Source organism: Vitis riparia, chromosome 12, assembly GCF_004353265.1.
Source record: "Vitis riparia cultivar Riparia Gloire de Montpellier isolate 1030 chromosome 12, EGFV_Vit.rip_1.0, whole genome shotgun sequence".
NCBI lineage: Eukaryota > Viridiplantae > Streptophyta > Magnoliopsida > Vitales > Vitaceae > Vitis > Vitis riparia.
The window spans coordinates 9129306-9144773 of NC_048442.1; the positions used below are offsets into that span (position 1 = coordinate 9129306).

Below are 15468 nucleotides of genomic sequence, written 5' to 3' on the forward strand. Positions count from 1 at the left end.
GATAAAATTGTAGTAAGTTTTACTACAAGCAAAATTGACCTATTGATGGAGGAGAAATCAAGTGACATGCTGGAGTGGTTTATCCAAGGAAAGTATAGACTAAGGGGATGTTTGATAAAATTTAACACGTATTACTTAATGACTTAAGTTAAATTATACTTAAGTTATTAGTTTAAAATTTATTACTTAATTTTTACTTTAAGTATTAAGGTTATTTGATAAAATTAACTTAAATTTTATTTTAAATCATCAAATTGACATATTTATTTTCATAAATTATAATTAGGGCAAATGAGATCCAGTAACAACTGAGGTATCATGGAGTAGCAAAAGAGATCGTGAAGGTAACCAGAGCAAATAGAGGTAAAAAGGTAAAATGAAGATGTTGACTTAAAAATAAATTTGTTATTTTTACTTATTGCTTAAAGTTATTTTTAACTTTAAGTCGCACCATTAAGTTATTTTATCGAACATATTTAATTTACTTAATGACTTAAATTAAGTTATTAAGTCATTTTAAGTTATTAAATTGATTTACCAAGTACCTGCTAAATGTGCTAAATGTGTGATAATTACTCTCAAATGAGCTATTAATTTCCTTTCATTATTCAAGCATGAAATTTGTAGGCTCTCTAAAATTCTCAATTTTTGCCCATCCAATCAATTAAGAAAACATAATTTTAGGAAGGTGTAATGTTATGAGGTTGGGTTTTTCCCACAGTTTCAGGATGTGTCCTATTATTAATTTCTTGGACAGTAAGTAGGTAAATTTATCTTTTACAAATAGAAAATAATTAACAAAAAACAAGGGATAAGATCCAACACTGTTCTATTATCTCTCTTTATTGTTTTAATTGACATTGAAATCAAAGGTTGTAATAAATATATAGGTAAAAAAAAAATTGAAAAGTGAAGTACAGTTGTGGAAGTTACGAAAGGGAAATAGAGGGTGTGGGGGTGTCTTTGACTGTCTGCAGGAAGCCACTATATAAATAAAACCGTCATGATAACAATGAAGAAACTGGTAATTAAGATCACACAACACATTACATTTTATACCCCCACCATTACTTGTGAGGCCCTTTCACCTTTCTCTCAGTTATCATTTGTTGGACCAAATGCAGTTGGACTTTACAGAGCTCAATCACTTTGTATTTGCCTTGTGGGTTGTTTGTGTGATGAAAGGACCTCAAAAGCTATCATACAAGGAAAGCTGGCCTACTGATATGTGAGGAATCAAATAATATGCTGGAGGAATGCATTCCAAATATCAAGGTGATGAGGCACTGCTGTTACAAGGCAGTGATCTTGGTGCTACTGTTACCAACCTCCACCTATGGAAGATTGAGGAGAGCTGATAATTATACGATAATTCTTACTTTCGCTATCATTATCAAGTAAATGAAGTCAGAATTCCCAGAAGCAATGGGGGAGTTAGCATAGCAATGAAGAAAAAAAAAAAAAAGCCTTACACAATACTCATCGATACAAAAATAGCTGATGTTCCCATGACTCATAATCACCTATTGGGCCGCAAGTACTCGAAGCTAAACAGCTCAAAGAATAGAGTCTAAAGATAGAAACTAAGAATAGAGTCTAAAGATAGAAACTACACGTATTTCCCTCTGTACTTTGGTTTGGAGTCTTTACTGGATTTGGAATCGCCTGCATCACCCAACTGAGGGTCAGCACTACTAAAAACAGCAGCATGAAGATTACCCTCCTCCAACCACTTCAGATGGTTCTCCTTGAACTCTAAATGTTTTAACCTAGCTGTTTCTGCAATTTCTTCAGTGTATGGTCCTATCTTCACCATTGTCAGTAAGACTCTGCTGTAACGTAAGCTTAGAATCTGTTCACATGTGGCAATTAGTTTGAAACATGGATGCTCTGGGAAATGGGTCTCAGTTGAATCATCTTCTCTTAGTACAGGATAGAAGTACACAAGCCTGCCACCCATTACAAGCATCTTAGCAGCAACGTCGAGCAAATCGTGCACACACTCAGCTAAGCTGTAGGCTGCTGTTGATGGTATATGATCTGTCCTCTTGTCATCTGGAACAGTGTAGGGGCCTATAACACCCTTTAGGAGTTTCCGGCCACCAGATTTCCGTCCACCAGCACGAACTCCATAAGGAGGGTCACAGATTATGGCATCAAATACCTACAAAATCACCAAAAAAAATTCAAAAATAAGACCAAGGATAGCAACAAGATTGATGAATACAAGTGTTTGACTTGAGAGAAACACTTCTTGGGAAGAACCCTAAACTACCACCATAGGCAAAGCAATCATTTAGTGCCCATTTAGATTTTATATTTTTAAAATCAGAAAATGATAGTAACTTTTATATAAGATAAAAGAATTTTAAAGACTTAAATTGAAAAAGTAAAGGTTTTAAAAACTGTTTAAAAAAATTGAGGTATAAAAATACTTTTACTATCTCAAATCTTAAAATTTTTTAGAGTGATTTTTAAAGACATAAGATATATCTATACATTTTTTGTAGAAAATGTTCTATTTTTATATAGAAGGTTCTGATTTCCAAATAAAAAAATAAAAAACCCAAACTGGTGTGTCCAAATAGACACTTTGTTATCAAAATTGAACTAAAAAAGGCAAGGCAAAAATTCATTTCGAACATAATACAAAGTAATATAGAAATAATAACATTCCATGCATCCTTGAGACCTAGATCAAGTGGTAAGGGATTGGGATGAGGTTGTGGGAGATCCAGGTTTGAACAATAATAATAACAATAATGCTCAAGTGGTGAGGGATTGGGGTGGGTTGTGGGAGATTCAGGTTCAAATAATAATAACAACATTACATGCCTTGAACAACCGGTGTGGCGCTGAGAAACTAAGTAGGCCGGACAGTCAGGGTGCGGCAACCTGAGAAAGTCATAAAGTCCAGGTCTCCCAAAAGATAAAAAGTAGCAATGTAAGATTGCAACACTCTATATGATTGCATAATCACTTCATATTACCATTCAGTTACTTCTTTTTATTCTATTTCATGAGTATGAAAGGGTATGCACAAAAAGCTGATTCGAGGACTTCAATTTCAAATTTGAAGTGTCTTTCTACCAACTACAAAAAGGTATCATTGATCCTGAAATGCTTGTGAATGTCATAATTCCTTTATTTTAAGAGTCAATAAACAACAAGACTACTCATTAAACAAAATTTTCTCAGATACAACATAAAAGATTGATTGAGGATATAACTGAAATCAGGATTTAAGATTTGGTTCATCATCAATTTCAACCATTACCCAAAAAGGGCGGGGATATTCAATGCCAAACTTGCCAATCTTCAATACACAAACTTTTATGTAATCAAATATCAGATCTTGAAAATTATAAAATAGCACAAATTCAATGCAGATGCTAAAAATGTCAAAAAATTCTAAATAGATATAAACTTAATTGGGATGGACAAATTAGAAAACAAGAATGCATTTGAGTATATTTAATAAAGACATTGCCCAAAATTATAAAGATACTGAATTGAATAATTTCTAAATATGCTTAATTAACACTTAGCAGTTAGCTGAAAAGTGTTCACTTGGCAACCTAACACATAATTTCATCATAGTATGATCCAATCTGCTACAAGTAGTTCATATCTACCAAGATAATAGGAGGGGTTTATCACTGTTCTCAGTCTCTCTTGGATAAAAGAGGCCCATTCCCCATTAAAAGCAATGGTATTTAATAATTTGTGTATCATAGGTAAAAACAAACGGGTGATGATAAACACACCTACCATTTCTCTCTCTACACCCACCTTGTTTGAGAAAAAAAAAAAAAAAAGAAGTATGGTGAGACAGAAAAGATGGGTGCATTTAACATTTCCAAAACCAAATTCCTCCTTTGTCCACATGCGCCTACCATTGCAACTCTCCATCTTTAGCCTTTTTTTGTTTGAGGATTCTGATATACATTATTATGCCTAGGATTCAATATTATAGGTTCTAGCTCTAAGTCACAAAAACCAAGCTTTAGACAACTAATGGCTTGTTCTTGGGCCGGTTCAATCAAATCGACAACCAAAATCAGAACTAATCTGCCCTCTTTCCCAGAACCAAACTAAACCAACCCATTGAGGTCAGGTAGGTTAATTCTTGAATTGACCCAAATTTTCCATATCTACTTATCACCAGAAGAACCACAAACCCAGTAATATTAGTCCTCAGAACATCTACAGTGAAAGCTATTACCTTTGGACATTATCACTCATCAATGACCATCATGACTATTAATGCCATTTATGACCAAGATATGTGGTTCAAAAATTAGGCGATCAAGAGTCAGGTCAACAAAATCAATCCAATGAATTCATAAAATACATTTCACATGTAACATGAGCTTACACACTCCTTCATGATGATAATTTATTATTCTAAATTGCTATCCATGTTAACAAGTGTTAAATGCTGCTCCTGATTTGTTCTTATTCCATGTGCTTGAAATTGCATAACCATGTTGTTTCATCATTACTTTTTTTCAACATTTTGGGGTATGCCAGCCCTACTCCTGCTAGGGTTCGTGGTCTGAAAGCTGCATGATTGGGTAATCCCAATTAAAGTCAAACTCAGGACTTCTGATTCATAGTCCCAGTAACTAATCTACCTGTTCGACTTTGTTTCATAATGTCACTTCCTTAGTGAATGAATGCATAGAAAAGCATGGAAAGAATAAAACAAAGAGATTGATACACAAAAGGACTGATATAATGAAATTATATTTTGACAATTAGAATCAATAAATCCAGCTTAACTGAAGTCATTATTGTTTTTCCAACAATAACCACCTCCCTCGAATTAGTTCTTAAATACATTAATTTACATATTGTAGCCATGTGAAAAATCTACTTAATGTTATTGTAATGAGTTATAGTTTAGCATGTATGAATGAAGAGCTTCATGATGGTTAAGGGTCAAAATTCAGTTTTATTGGCAGTATAAAACTAATCTGCAAACCCTGGAGATACAGTAAGTCAATGACACTCAGAGTGCTCCAGTGGCAGCTCATGAGGCAAGTACACTTCAAGGCTGTTGGTGGAAAGAAAGTGTGGAGGTTGTCCAATAGCTCATTTTCTCCCTCCAGCTTATTCTGTTATTATTCGATCAAACCGTTGAGAATTTCCACAGTGTTTACAGGGAACCTCCTCCATTTGTTCGTTGAAAGGATTTTCGCTTCTTTATTGCCTCTTTTCTGAGACACTCTTAACATGCTACAACTCCCTTTTATGATGTTTTATCAAATATTTAATGAGTTTATACGATTAAGTCAAACAACATATTATGTTGATTATAATTAACTTGTAGAGCAATTAGACAAGTTACAGCAATGTTAATGCCACAATCAAATGCACTGGTAGCAATGAGAAAAAAAATGTGCATTGGTACCAAGATCAGTAATAGTAAACCTACTGAAGAGATTGAAAGGAAAGAAACAAATTTTAATTGACAAATACAGTTCACAAAAAATTACCTCTTTTAATCCAGGACGCCAGGGAGGAAGGTTATTATCTGCCCTCAACAGAGAAATTGGCATTGGTAAGTGATACTGCAAGAAGGCATGAAAAGAAGTATGGAATTCAACATTCATTACACAATTATGTACCATTGAGTGAGTAATATATTTCAAGATGATTCAATAGATACATTTACAAACTATAAATCAACATCATATAGCAAACTCACCTGCTTGAAATTGCTCCAAACATTACAGTCAGGTCCTCGCCCATCACGGACTACCCTAATGTCAATGTCTGCACCCTGAACAGTTTAAATTAATTGATACTGAAAAAAAAAAAAAGGTTATCTACACCCTAATTATTCACATTAATTTTCCAAATGTTATCAGGCAGATAGCATCTAGAAAATGATTCAAGATTTAGCAAAAGAAGGAGAAATCAAACCATTGTCATTGCACCAAAGTGTGCTGCAGCAACAAGAATGCTCCCAGTTCCAACAAAAGGATCATACACAAGTTTCCCTGCTGTGGCCAGTGCTTGGTTGGCCATTAAGAAAGCCATTTCTGCATCCATGGCTGTTGGGCCAAGATAAGTGCGGCTTTTTAATTGATAGGTGGGCAAAAGCTTCCTATCAGCAGCACCAACCTCCCGACCAAAAAAGATTCTCTTTTGGACTACAGGTGGAAGCCCATTATTAGACCCATAGTCATCAGTTTCTATAAGCCAAAACTTGTGTTCTGGATTTTTTAAGTTCACTCGACCCTGAAACAAATTCATCCAAATTTACATGAATGAACTTCATTTGTGCACCATTGATAGATAGAAAAAGCAGAACAAATAACTGGAGCATTGGTTTACTTTACTTTTTTCCATGTGTGTGTGTGTACGTGTGTGTTTAATAAATCATAGCTATAGTGTTGGTTTTAGTAGATGGCCAACAAAATCCCAGGTTCTAACAAGTTTCAGTCAGAAAACTTAATTATTGTGATAACAATAATAACAGTAATTATTATTAATTATAATTATAATACATTTACCTATAATAGCCATTAATGTCAATTCTCCAAGGAACAGAGCAACAATGCAAACAGTCTCAAGTGAATTAGTTGAAATCTAAGCTTTCTTGCCTAAAAAAATTGTTCTACTAGCTAAAAACTATTATACCACCAGAAAAAAGGGTCAACAGGGCCAAGTGCAACTAGCAGACTGTTCTGTTTAGGACATGGAGATATCAAAATCCAGTAGCATATATTGAGGAACCACACATGAGCACAATACCATGCTAGGGTACTAAGCACCAAGCAGTAAACAAAAAAGTAGGAAAGTGTTTAGACCACCAAGTAGTAAAGAAAAAAAGAAGTGCCTCTAGACTCACAGCATGAGAAAAAAACACTAGTTATAGAGATTCTCATTTCTCTTGCTTGTATAGAACATGAAGTGGTCAAATTCATTTTTTGTTTTGATAGGTAAAAGCACAAATAAATTTTATAAATGAAGAAAAAAGGGCACCCAAAGGCCAACCCAAAGGGCACCCAAACGGAGTGGTCAAATTGATTTAATGATGCCATGATTTAAGAACATGGAAATAATGCCATAAATGTCATCCCCTATCTATTATGGGGCACCAAAAAGGTTTGTGACAGCATCTTTTTCTTCTTGGTCCAGTATCATGTAATGAAGCATTTTTTTTTCTTTATCAGAAACAAATTAATTCATTAATATGAATTTTTAAGTACAAATGAAGGATGAACAATCCTTAGAAAAATATATAAAAGCTCGTCAAAGGAAGAAAGAGAGTGAACTTCTCAGGTAGAAATGATAGGACAGCTATATACATCTCAAGAATATAGCATGAACTTGTTCAAGTTAGAGAAACTCTACAGTCCTCAAGGGGGGTAAGAAATACCCTACAAAAGAAGTGCAATATTTGGCTTCTCATTTTGCTAATTGATGGAAGACATGATTAGCTAAAAGAGGAGACCAAGAGAAGGACAAACCCAAATCACTAGCAACATCCAGTCATCGAGCAATGTTGACCTACAGGAAGCAAAAACTAGCAGCGTTGAAGACTTATAGTAAGTAGAGAAAATGCAGTCATATGTTGATTAATGGGGGAATTTTTAGACAACTTTTTCGATATCAAGAATGGGTTTTCCAGCATTTCAACCTTTTTAAATATTAAGAATGATTTCTTTTTCTGCATTTCTCGTGCTGTTAACCACTCAATGTGCAAGATTGTTAAAAAAATAAATAAATAAAAACAATGACATGAAAACTAAAATGTTTATATTCTTAATATTTTTAGTGGGCAACAATAATATTTTAAGAACAAACACCAAAAAATCAGTGCACCAGGGCACACAGGGCAAAAACAATGTGCGTTAAAAGATTGAGCATTAAAAGATCAACAAATACTCTCCCTTTGCTAGAACTCAACCAATCAAACAAAATCTATTAAAGGCGTCATGTATGTACAACTTCATCCCCCAAAAAAGGTTATTAAGGAAAAGGCTCTTCAAAACATGTACTCACTGCTCCTTGTTCTCAAGCAACCTTCAATTCCTCTCCTTCCAAACTGTAAAAAAATGCATAATGGAACAGCTCTCCAAATCTTTCTCTGTCTTCTTCTCAGGAAGGATCCATGCCATCCTAAAAAGTCTCTCTGACTGTAGTTGGCAATATCCAAGTAAAACCAACCAAGGAGAAGAGTAACAACCAAAGAACCCTTGTCTTGGGACAGTGCAGCAAAATATGATCAATTGATTCTTTTTTGAATTTACATAGGAAGCATCAATTAACCAACGCCCACCCTCTTCTTTGAAGCTAATAAAAAACAATACCTTTCCCAACAAATGTCTCATGCAAAAAAACTTACCTTAGATCCTACAAACTCCAAATAACCCTCATCAGAAAAGAGATTGAACTCCCAAACTCCAAGGAAGCCTAAAGAGACTTCATTGAGAAGGAGGTCTCATTCCTCGAATCCATCCATAGTGCCCTATCCTTGTCCTCTCTATTCACCACCTTACCTTGCAGTCTTGAGAAGAGTTGCTCTATTTCATCCAACTCCCAATCATTTAGACTTCTAGAAAGGGTTCCAATAACCCTTCTCACCTATCTAGTCCTGCAACTCTTCCACCCAAGCGTCTTTTGATAAGGCTAGAATGTACAAAGATGGAGAAGAAACATGTAAGGGCTCATCCCTCCACCATCTATCCTTCCAAAATTTCACTCTCCTCCCATTTCCTGCACAAAAAAAGACAAAACAAAAAAAAAAAAAAGAAATTATACTATTAAGGATATCTCAACACTTCTTGATATCTAGCCATAAACCAATATCATACCTATCTCTTACATCACAAGACCACCCCCAACACAATATTTTCCACTTATAACCTGTCTCTAAAGGGTTCTCATCTCAGATGCATATCGCCAACTTCACTTGCCCACTGGAATAACCCCACCCCCTCTTCTCTTTCTTTATATCAAGCCATTTACATCACAATACCACCACCCCCTCCTTCTTCCCCCAATATTTTCCACTTATAACCTGTCTCTAAAGGGTTCCCATTTTAGATGCATATCACCAACTTCACTTGCCTAATGGAATCTTATTAAGAAAAGAAAGACTTCTAACATCCAAACCCCCTTTCTTTTCTCCGTGCAGACATTTGACCACTTCACTAGATGAATTTTTTTCTCCAATGCCCCACCTCCCTAGAGGAAGTCTATTTTAATCCTCCCAAGCCTCATTCTGACTACTTTCGGAATGGAAAACAATAACATAAAATAGATGGGCAAGCTAGATAATGAGCTCAGGTAAGACATAAGAATAGGTCATATACAAAATAAGCTGGATAATGTGTATATTCTCAATATATATAAGAATAGGTCATATATATATATATATGAAATTCAACTTTTTCAGCAACTAATAACTATAAGAACTTACTGAGGAGTTCAATTGATAAACATGGTTATTCGCACTTCTACTAACAAGGCTAGCAAAAGGATGCTTCTTGTAAATGAGGTCTAACAGTGTATCGTATAAACCTACACTACCAAGCATAGCAAGTGCAAAAACTAGTGACACAATTTCTGGTGCTAGAATTCAATATAGTTTATCAATGTTACTACTCCAAGTGCATATAAATCATAGCAAAAGCACAATGTGATGAAAAACTCTTCAGACCATCTTATAGTTCCTAAAAAAGAGCACAAAAAAAGAACAAAACCTTGAAAGGAATATAAGTCAGCCCCTGAATACGATCATTTTGCTCTTGAAAGCTGATAACCTTCCCAAAACTATCAACAGTAATCTTGAATGTGCTTTCAGCAGCCAAGTATGGCAGCTTACGCTCATCAGGATAACTTCTTATAGCCTCTTCCAGTTCCTCATAGCTGCTTCCTTCTCCCCAAAGTTCATAGATTCCCTTCACAAGTATGCCTGCAATTTTTCAAGAAGATAATGTTGTAATGTTTCTGGCAGTTACTCTAGCACAACCTTGAAAATTATGGTTCATATGTTGTCAATGCCTAATAGAAAATTTTAACTTGTCAACATACTAAGAACCTTTGGGGATTCAAGTCAAGACAGTTGACATGTTTATATCAAGAAATGCGTATGTGAGTGAGGCTCAAGTTGATCCTCCCACGCAATGACCATCTTGCACATGCTGCTAATCATGTTTGGCTTCAAGAACCTTATCTTACCTACAAGGTGAAATTTTGCTAAATGTGTCATTTTGCTTGCTTTTAGTGACGCAGACCTGGTGTATGAAGATTATTTCTTTTAGATTATTCCTAAATTTTTAGATTTCCAAATTTTTAGAATATCTATTTTGTTTAGATTTCCTATTTTTTAGGGCTTTTATCCTTCTAGGTTTCCCATTTATGTTCATATTTTCTCTAGGTAATCAATTATGAATTGGAGGCCTAGTGATTCATCCCTAAGACAGTCCTTCCCCTCTTTGTATTCCATAGTTGTGACAAAGGATGCTTGGGTGGCTGATGTTTAGGATTGACAAGGTGAGGGGTGGGCATTGGAACCCTCTTTTTCCAAAGAACTTGAATGACTGGGAGACAAAAAAGGGTTGAGGCCATCTTTTTAAGGCTTCAAGGCAAGGTTGTGAGAAGGAATGAGAAAGACAAGAAGGAATAGATGGATTCAAAGAAGAGTAAACTTTTAGTTATATCTTTCTACAATTTCTTAGGGCAAGAAAGTGTGGAAGAGCTCCAGGGTTATTTGGAATGTGATGCTCTAACCAAAGTAGGATTTTTTGCATGGGAAGCTTATCAGGGAAAGGTTTTGACTTTGGATAGGCTGCAAAGGGGGGATGGCCTCTAGTGAATTGTTGTTTACTTTGAGGAAGATGAAGAGTCAATAAATATAGATCACAACCTTTTGCATTGAGCTTTAGTGTTTTCTTTGTTCAAGATTGCACAGGTTAAGTAAAGTTCGGTAAGAAGATTCCTTTTCTGTTGGCATGGTTCTTTTGTAGGAAAAACATGGCAGAAGATTTCAAGTGTTATCTTGTTCTGCATATTTTGATCTTTGAGTAATGAGAGGAATTGGAGGGCATTCAAGAACAAAGAATTGCCTTAAACCCATCTTTCTTTGTAACCTTATGTTGTGGGTTAGAATGTACATAGATGAGGATTCCCTAACTATAATAGGTTTTCTTGATTAGTTGGGGTCTTTGTGATGGAGCTTTTGTTTTTTATGCCCCTCACTTTTTTCACTCTGCCTCTTGGCAAGCTATACAACTTGTGCACTTTATTGCACTTTTTTTAGGCATTATTAATATTTTTTTTTTTTACTTGCATATTAAAAACAAAAATTTCCCTTCTAGGAAACATTGATTGATTAGGGATCAACACTGTTTTAAAAGACCATGAGCCTTACTCCTTAAGGCTCACCTTAAGACGAGGTTGTGCAAATTAGCCTTGAGGCTATAGCCTTAGTATAGGGTAATTGAGGCTTATAGCCTTTGACGTTATAGCCTAAGGCTATTGAGGCTTAAGCCTCAAATATTCAAAAGGTTTTAATGAGTTTAATGTTTTTATAAGGTTTTTTGCATAGATTTTATAAGAGGTTTTAGCCTCAATATTTATATGTTTCCATGAGTTGTGCTTTTATGGGGTTTGGGTATAGATTTATAAGTTTTGTCTTGCATCCAAGACTAGTGTTAAACATTTTTAAAAAATAAGAGCTTAATTGGCTACCAATTAACCCTTTAAATGGAAAGGGAAAGAAGAGATTGAGAAGGAGAAATATAGGAATTATTAATCACTATAGTAACTGAGCTCTTATATAATTATTATCTTATTATTGATAGATAAAGGGAAGAAGATCATGGTAATTAAAGAATAAAAAAGAAAAATAAATTGCCATTAACATTAATGGGAGGATAATAGATCAGTTCGATATAATTACAATTCATTGGAAGATCCTACTAGTGATAATGATAAGAGTTTCAAAGGTTATTTGTTAAAGGCGCAAGAGAATTAGATTTTAGAAGAGACAAAGAGGAACTAAACTAGAAACTATTTAAAATGAAATACAATTGATTTAATTAATATGATTCCTTGGTCGTCTCATTATTTAATTTTTATATGATTTTATTAGTATTTTTCTGATTTTTGAGATTTTTTTCTTTTTTCATTATTATTTTTATGTTGAGGCTTATGCCTTGTTCCACTTCGAGGCTTACACCTTGTTCCACTTCGAGGCTTACGCTTCGCCTCATTGGGGGCAAAACGCCTCAAGATAGACTTTAGCCTTTTAAAACATTGGGAATCAAGATGATTATTGTCATCATTTTTTTTTTTTTTTTGATAGGAATGGTTATTGTCATCATTCATCAATAAAATTAGGTTTTAGAAAAAAATCTTTTAATTATATTTACTTTATTCTTTGAATAAACAAGACTCTGCCTAATTTTTGGTATTTTCTTTAAGAAAAAAAAAAAAAGATCTCACAAATGGCACCTTTTATTGTTACTTAACTTTGTAAACGTGGCATCATAGCCTTAACATGCTTAAGGAGAGACATTAATAGATTTTGGATAATTAAGTAATTAAGGAACTTGGCACTTGGCACTTGGATAGTTATTATATTGAGTTTGTACAACGTTTAGAGGTTGACTTGGTCTCTTCTTGGAGTTCCACCACATCACGCAAATCATACTACACACTAGTGGCATAGGAGTGAGTCTATGGTTAGTTCAATGACATTTTTGTCCTCTTAAGGAATCACATCCATTCCTTACTGCCAGTATGACAATTGATTTTAATGACTTTCAATATCATTATCCATCTTTCTACCTCTATGTCAAACATATACAATAGTTTTTGTTTTCATAAAAGAGAATATTAACTTGAGAGGGATTAAAAATGTTTTATCGACTATGGACAATTAAGTCTAGTGCATCTACCTGACATTGAGAATGATGCACCATGCAAACCAAGTGAGAACTTAATAGGTTCTCCTACATTAAAGACATCCACATGGCACACACAAAACATGAAATAACCTAGTTGTTCCAGGAATGATTTGGACCCATCAGCATGAGGGGCTTGGAGACCCTGCTAAACAAGGCTGCAGAATGCCCGACTACTTCCTTGAAAGATTCTGCAAAAGGTATGATTTCCCACCCATTCTTCTGTCTAAGGAATTCAAAATGCTTGGCACTCAATTGGCTGGCCAGCTTGAGCCAAAAACAAGTTCTTTAAAACTTTTTCAGGTAAAAATGGCATTTTCTGAATGTTTCAACATCCACACAACCTTCCCCACTAATCAATTAAATTCTTACCAATTTCACAAGGTCTCCTAACCCAACCGGGGCGATTATCTGTACTCCTAAACAGCCACATCCTAAACCAATAGGAATTGATAAATAATCTATACCAGCTAAAATGGAGAAAAAGAGATCCCCTTCATCTCAAACTACTTGTAGTCATCTCCTAATCCCTTGTAATTAGAGGACTCGCACTGATAAAGATCACCAGCTGCCATTTTAAGCTTCTAGTCATTCAGATTTCTTCCAAGGATGCAAACCCAATAATGAACCAATCCAGAATGTTTGAAGTTAACCACTCAAAATTTGCTACTGTTTACAATGGGACATTTTTATTTAAGCTGAAAACCACACCATTTAGTCCTCCCTGTCAACATTGGATCTAAAAACTCTTTTAGGATATTGATATCAATTACTGCTATTTCCAGCAAACCAATGCCATAAGAAGAGAGAATTTAATTCAATGCTGGCATTTTTATCTCATAAGTTTCTTGAAAGACCATCTTCCCCTTCACCAGAACTTCATTATCGATTTCCTTGGGGGAAAAAAACACAGTATGCTTACACCCTTAAACAATTGTCATAACCCATCTACTTTCCTCTTGCTACACAGCATATCCAGAACGTCTAACTTTATACATATCCTGTCATTACTCATATGGGGCTCCCTAACAAGGGCTTGTTCCAAATCTTTCAAAATGCATAATTACCGATAGGATGTTGCATGGATAATAAGGTGCCACTAACTGAAGAAAGTTCACCTTGCTTTTAGAAACTGACTGTATTCCCATGTATTTGAGAACCCAAAGATACCACTAGGCTATGAAGAACAGGATTTAGAAATCATGCAATTAACCACAAATAGTCAAGATAAGGGTCTGCTAATTGATTGATTGACTCAGAAACCAAACCACTTCATACACAACGACCAGTGATATACAGCAAAGAACATTTCAAGAGACTGTCTTTCGATTGACACGTAAAACAACATATGCACCTACCGAAAGTCGATTTCATCATCATATAACAAAAAGACAAAGAAAAATGGAAGTCGCTCAGGATTTTCTCGGGAACCAAACTGGCGAGATAAAAGGAAAAAGAAGACTCACTTCGATTAGCGATGTTCCTGGCCACATCCTCGGAAGGGAGATAAACAAAATGGAAAGGGGAATCAGGGTGGTGGTGCTGGGGAAGCTTCCATTGAAGAGCAGAGCCATCTTCCAGAACCCCAAAGAGATGAGCTAGGGATTCCACTTCTGCTTTCCTGTAATCCAACAATCTGTGGTAGAACACGCACAAATACCACATTTTCTCTCCAACCAAACAAGCAAAAAAAAACAAAAAAGGGATTCCACCACAGGAGGAGGCAGGGACTATTGTGGGCTCGGAATCTCCTTGCCCTGTCACTACGCTTGTGCTTAAACCCTAAACCCCATAAAAATAAACTCACGAGTCACGACTCGGAAAATGAATGACCTCACCTCCACTTCTGAATTCACCCGGTAAAATCAACTAATTTCACAAATTATACATAAATCCTGTTTAATTTCCAATTAATTACACGTGGGAAATCATTTTTCTTTATCTAACCACAATAGATTTTATTGTGAAAAAATACATTACTTGAGCCTTATTTACGTATACAGCCATTATTTATTAAAAAACAACAAACATCCAACACAAGAATAGGGTATGTTTCACTTTCATCCACTTTTTTATTAACAAAAGAGATCTCGTATGGGAGTGTCATCCATTTTCATCCTTGTTTGCATTATTCGTTATATGATTATTCACGTCTATATCACTTATATTGTATTTGACTTAGGTGCATTAAAAATGAGTTCTTTACAAGATGATAAGTAGTGCATAGTTAGCTCATGAATTTGGGTAATTCATTTAAGACTATAATGCATTACTTCATAATTGAAGGATAATTTATCTTGGTTTATCGGGATATTTTCCTATAATAACTATATTAGTGTGTATGGTTATACATTGGATAGGATTTATAGTTATATTATGACATTAGTTATTAGGTAGTCATGATTTATTAAGCTACTATGTTGCATAAGCTCTCAATCTTGAAAGAATATTAAGATAGTGTTAAAGTCTTTAGTGGTTTTGACCTACGAGTAAGACCTTAATGTGGTTAGACATTTTCTACAAATTGAGTCATTATTGA

At 34.9% G+C, this 15468-nt stretch overlaps 1 protein-coding gene across 1 annotated transcript; it reads right to left on the reverse strand.

The window, feature by feature from the left end:
- Positions 1-1010: 1010 nt before the first annotated feature.
- Positions 1011-14753, reverse strand: LOC117927299 (tRNA (guanine(10)-N2)-methyltransferase homolog). The gene is made up of 6 exons (XM_034846773.1): positions 14396-14753; positions 9723-9934; positions 5932-6249; positions 5714-5788; positions 5502-5576; positions 1011-2164 (listed from the first exon to the last, which is right to left on the reverse strand). The coding sequence occupies exons 1-6, from the start codon at positions 14592-14594 to the stop codon at positions 1610-1612; spliced, it is 1434 nt and encodes a 477-aa protein (XP_034702664.1). The 5' UTR covers positions 14595-14753; the 3' UTR covers positions 1011-1609.
- Between the last annotated feature and the right edge of the window lie 715 nt (positions 14754-15468).

What these genes read in the sequence shown, in the direction of transcription:
- LOC117927299 (XM_034846773.1), bottom strand. Translation starts at nt 14,594, where the DNA reads ATGTGGTATTTGTGCGTGTTCTACCACAGATTGTTGGATTACAGGAAA. An exon ending in CAGGAACATCGCTAATCGAA is followed by an intron (nt 9,935 to 14,395) that starts GTGAGTCTTCTT and finishes GAAAAATTGCAG; the next exon opens with GCATACTTGTGAAGGGAATC. An exon ending in TGACTTATATTCCTTTCAAG is followed by an intron (nt 6,250 to 9,722) that starts GTTTTGTTCTTT and finishes AATTTGTTTCAG; the next exon opens with GGTCGAGTGAACTTAAAAAA.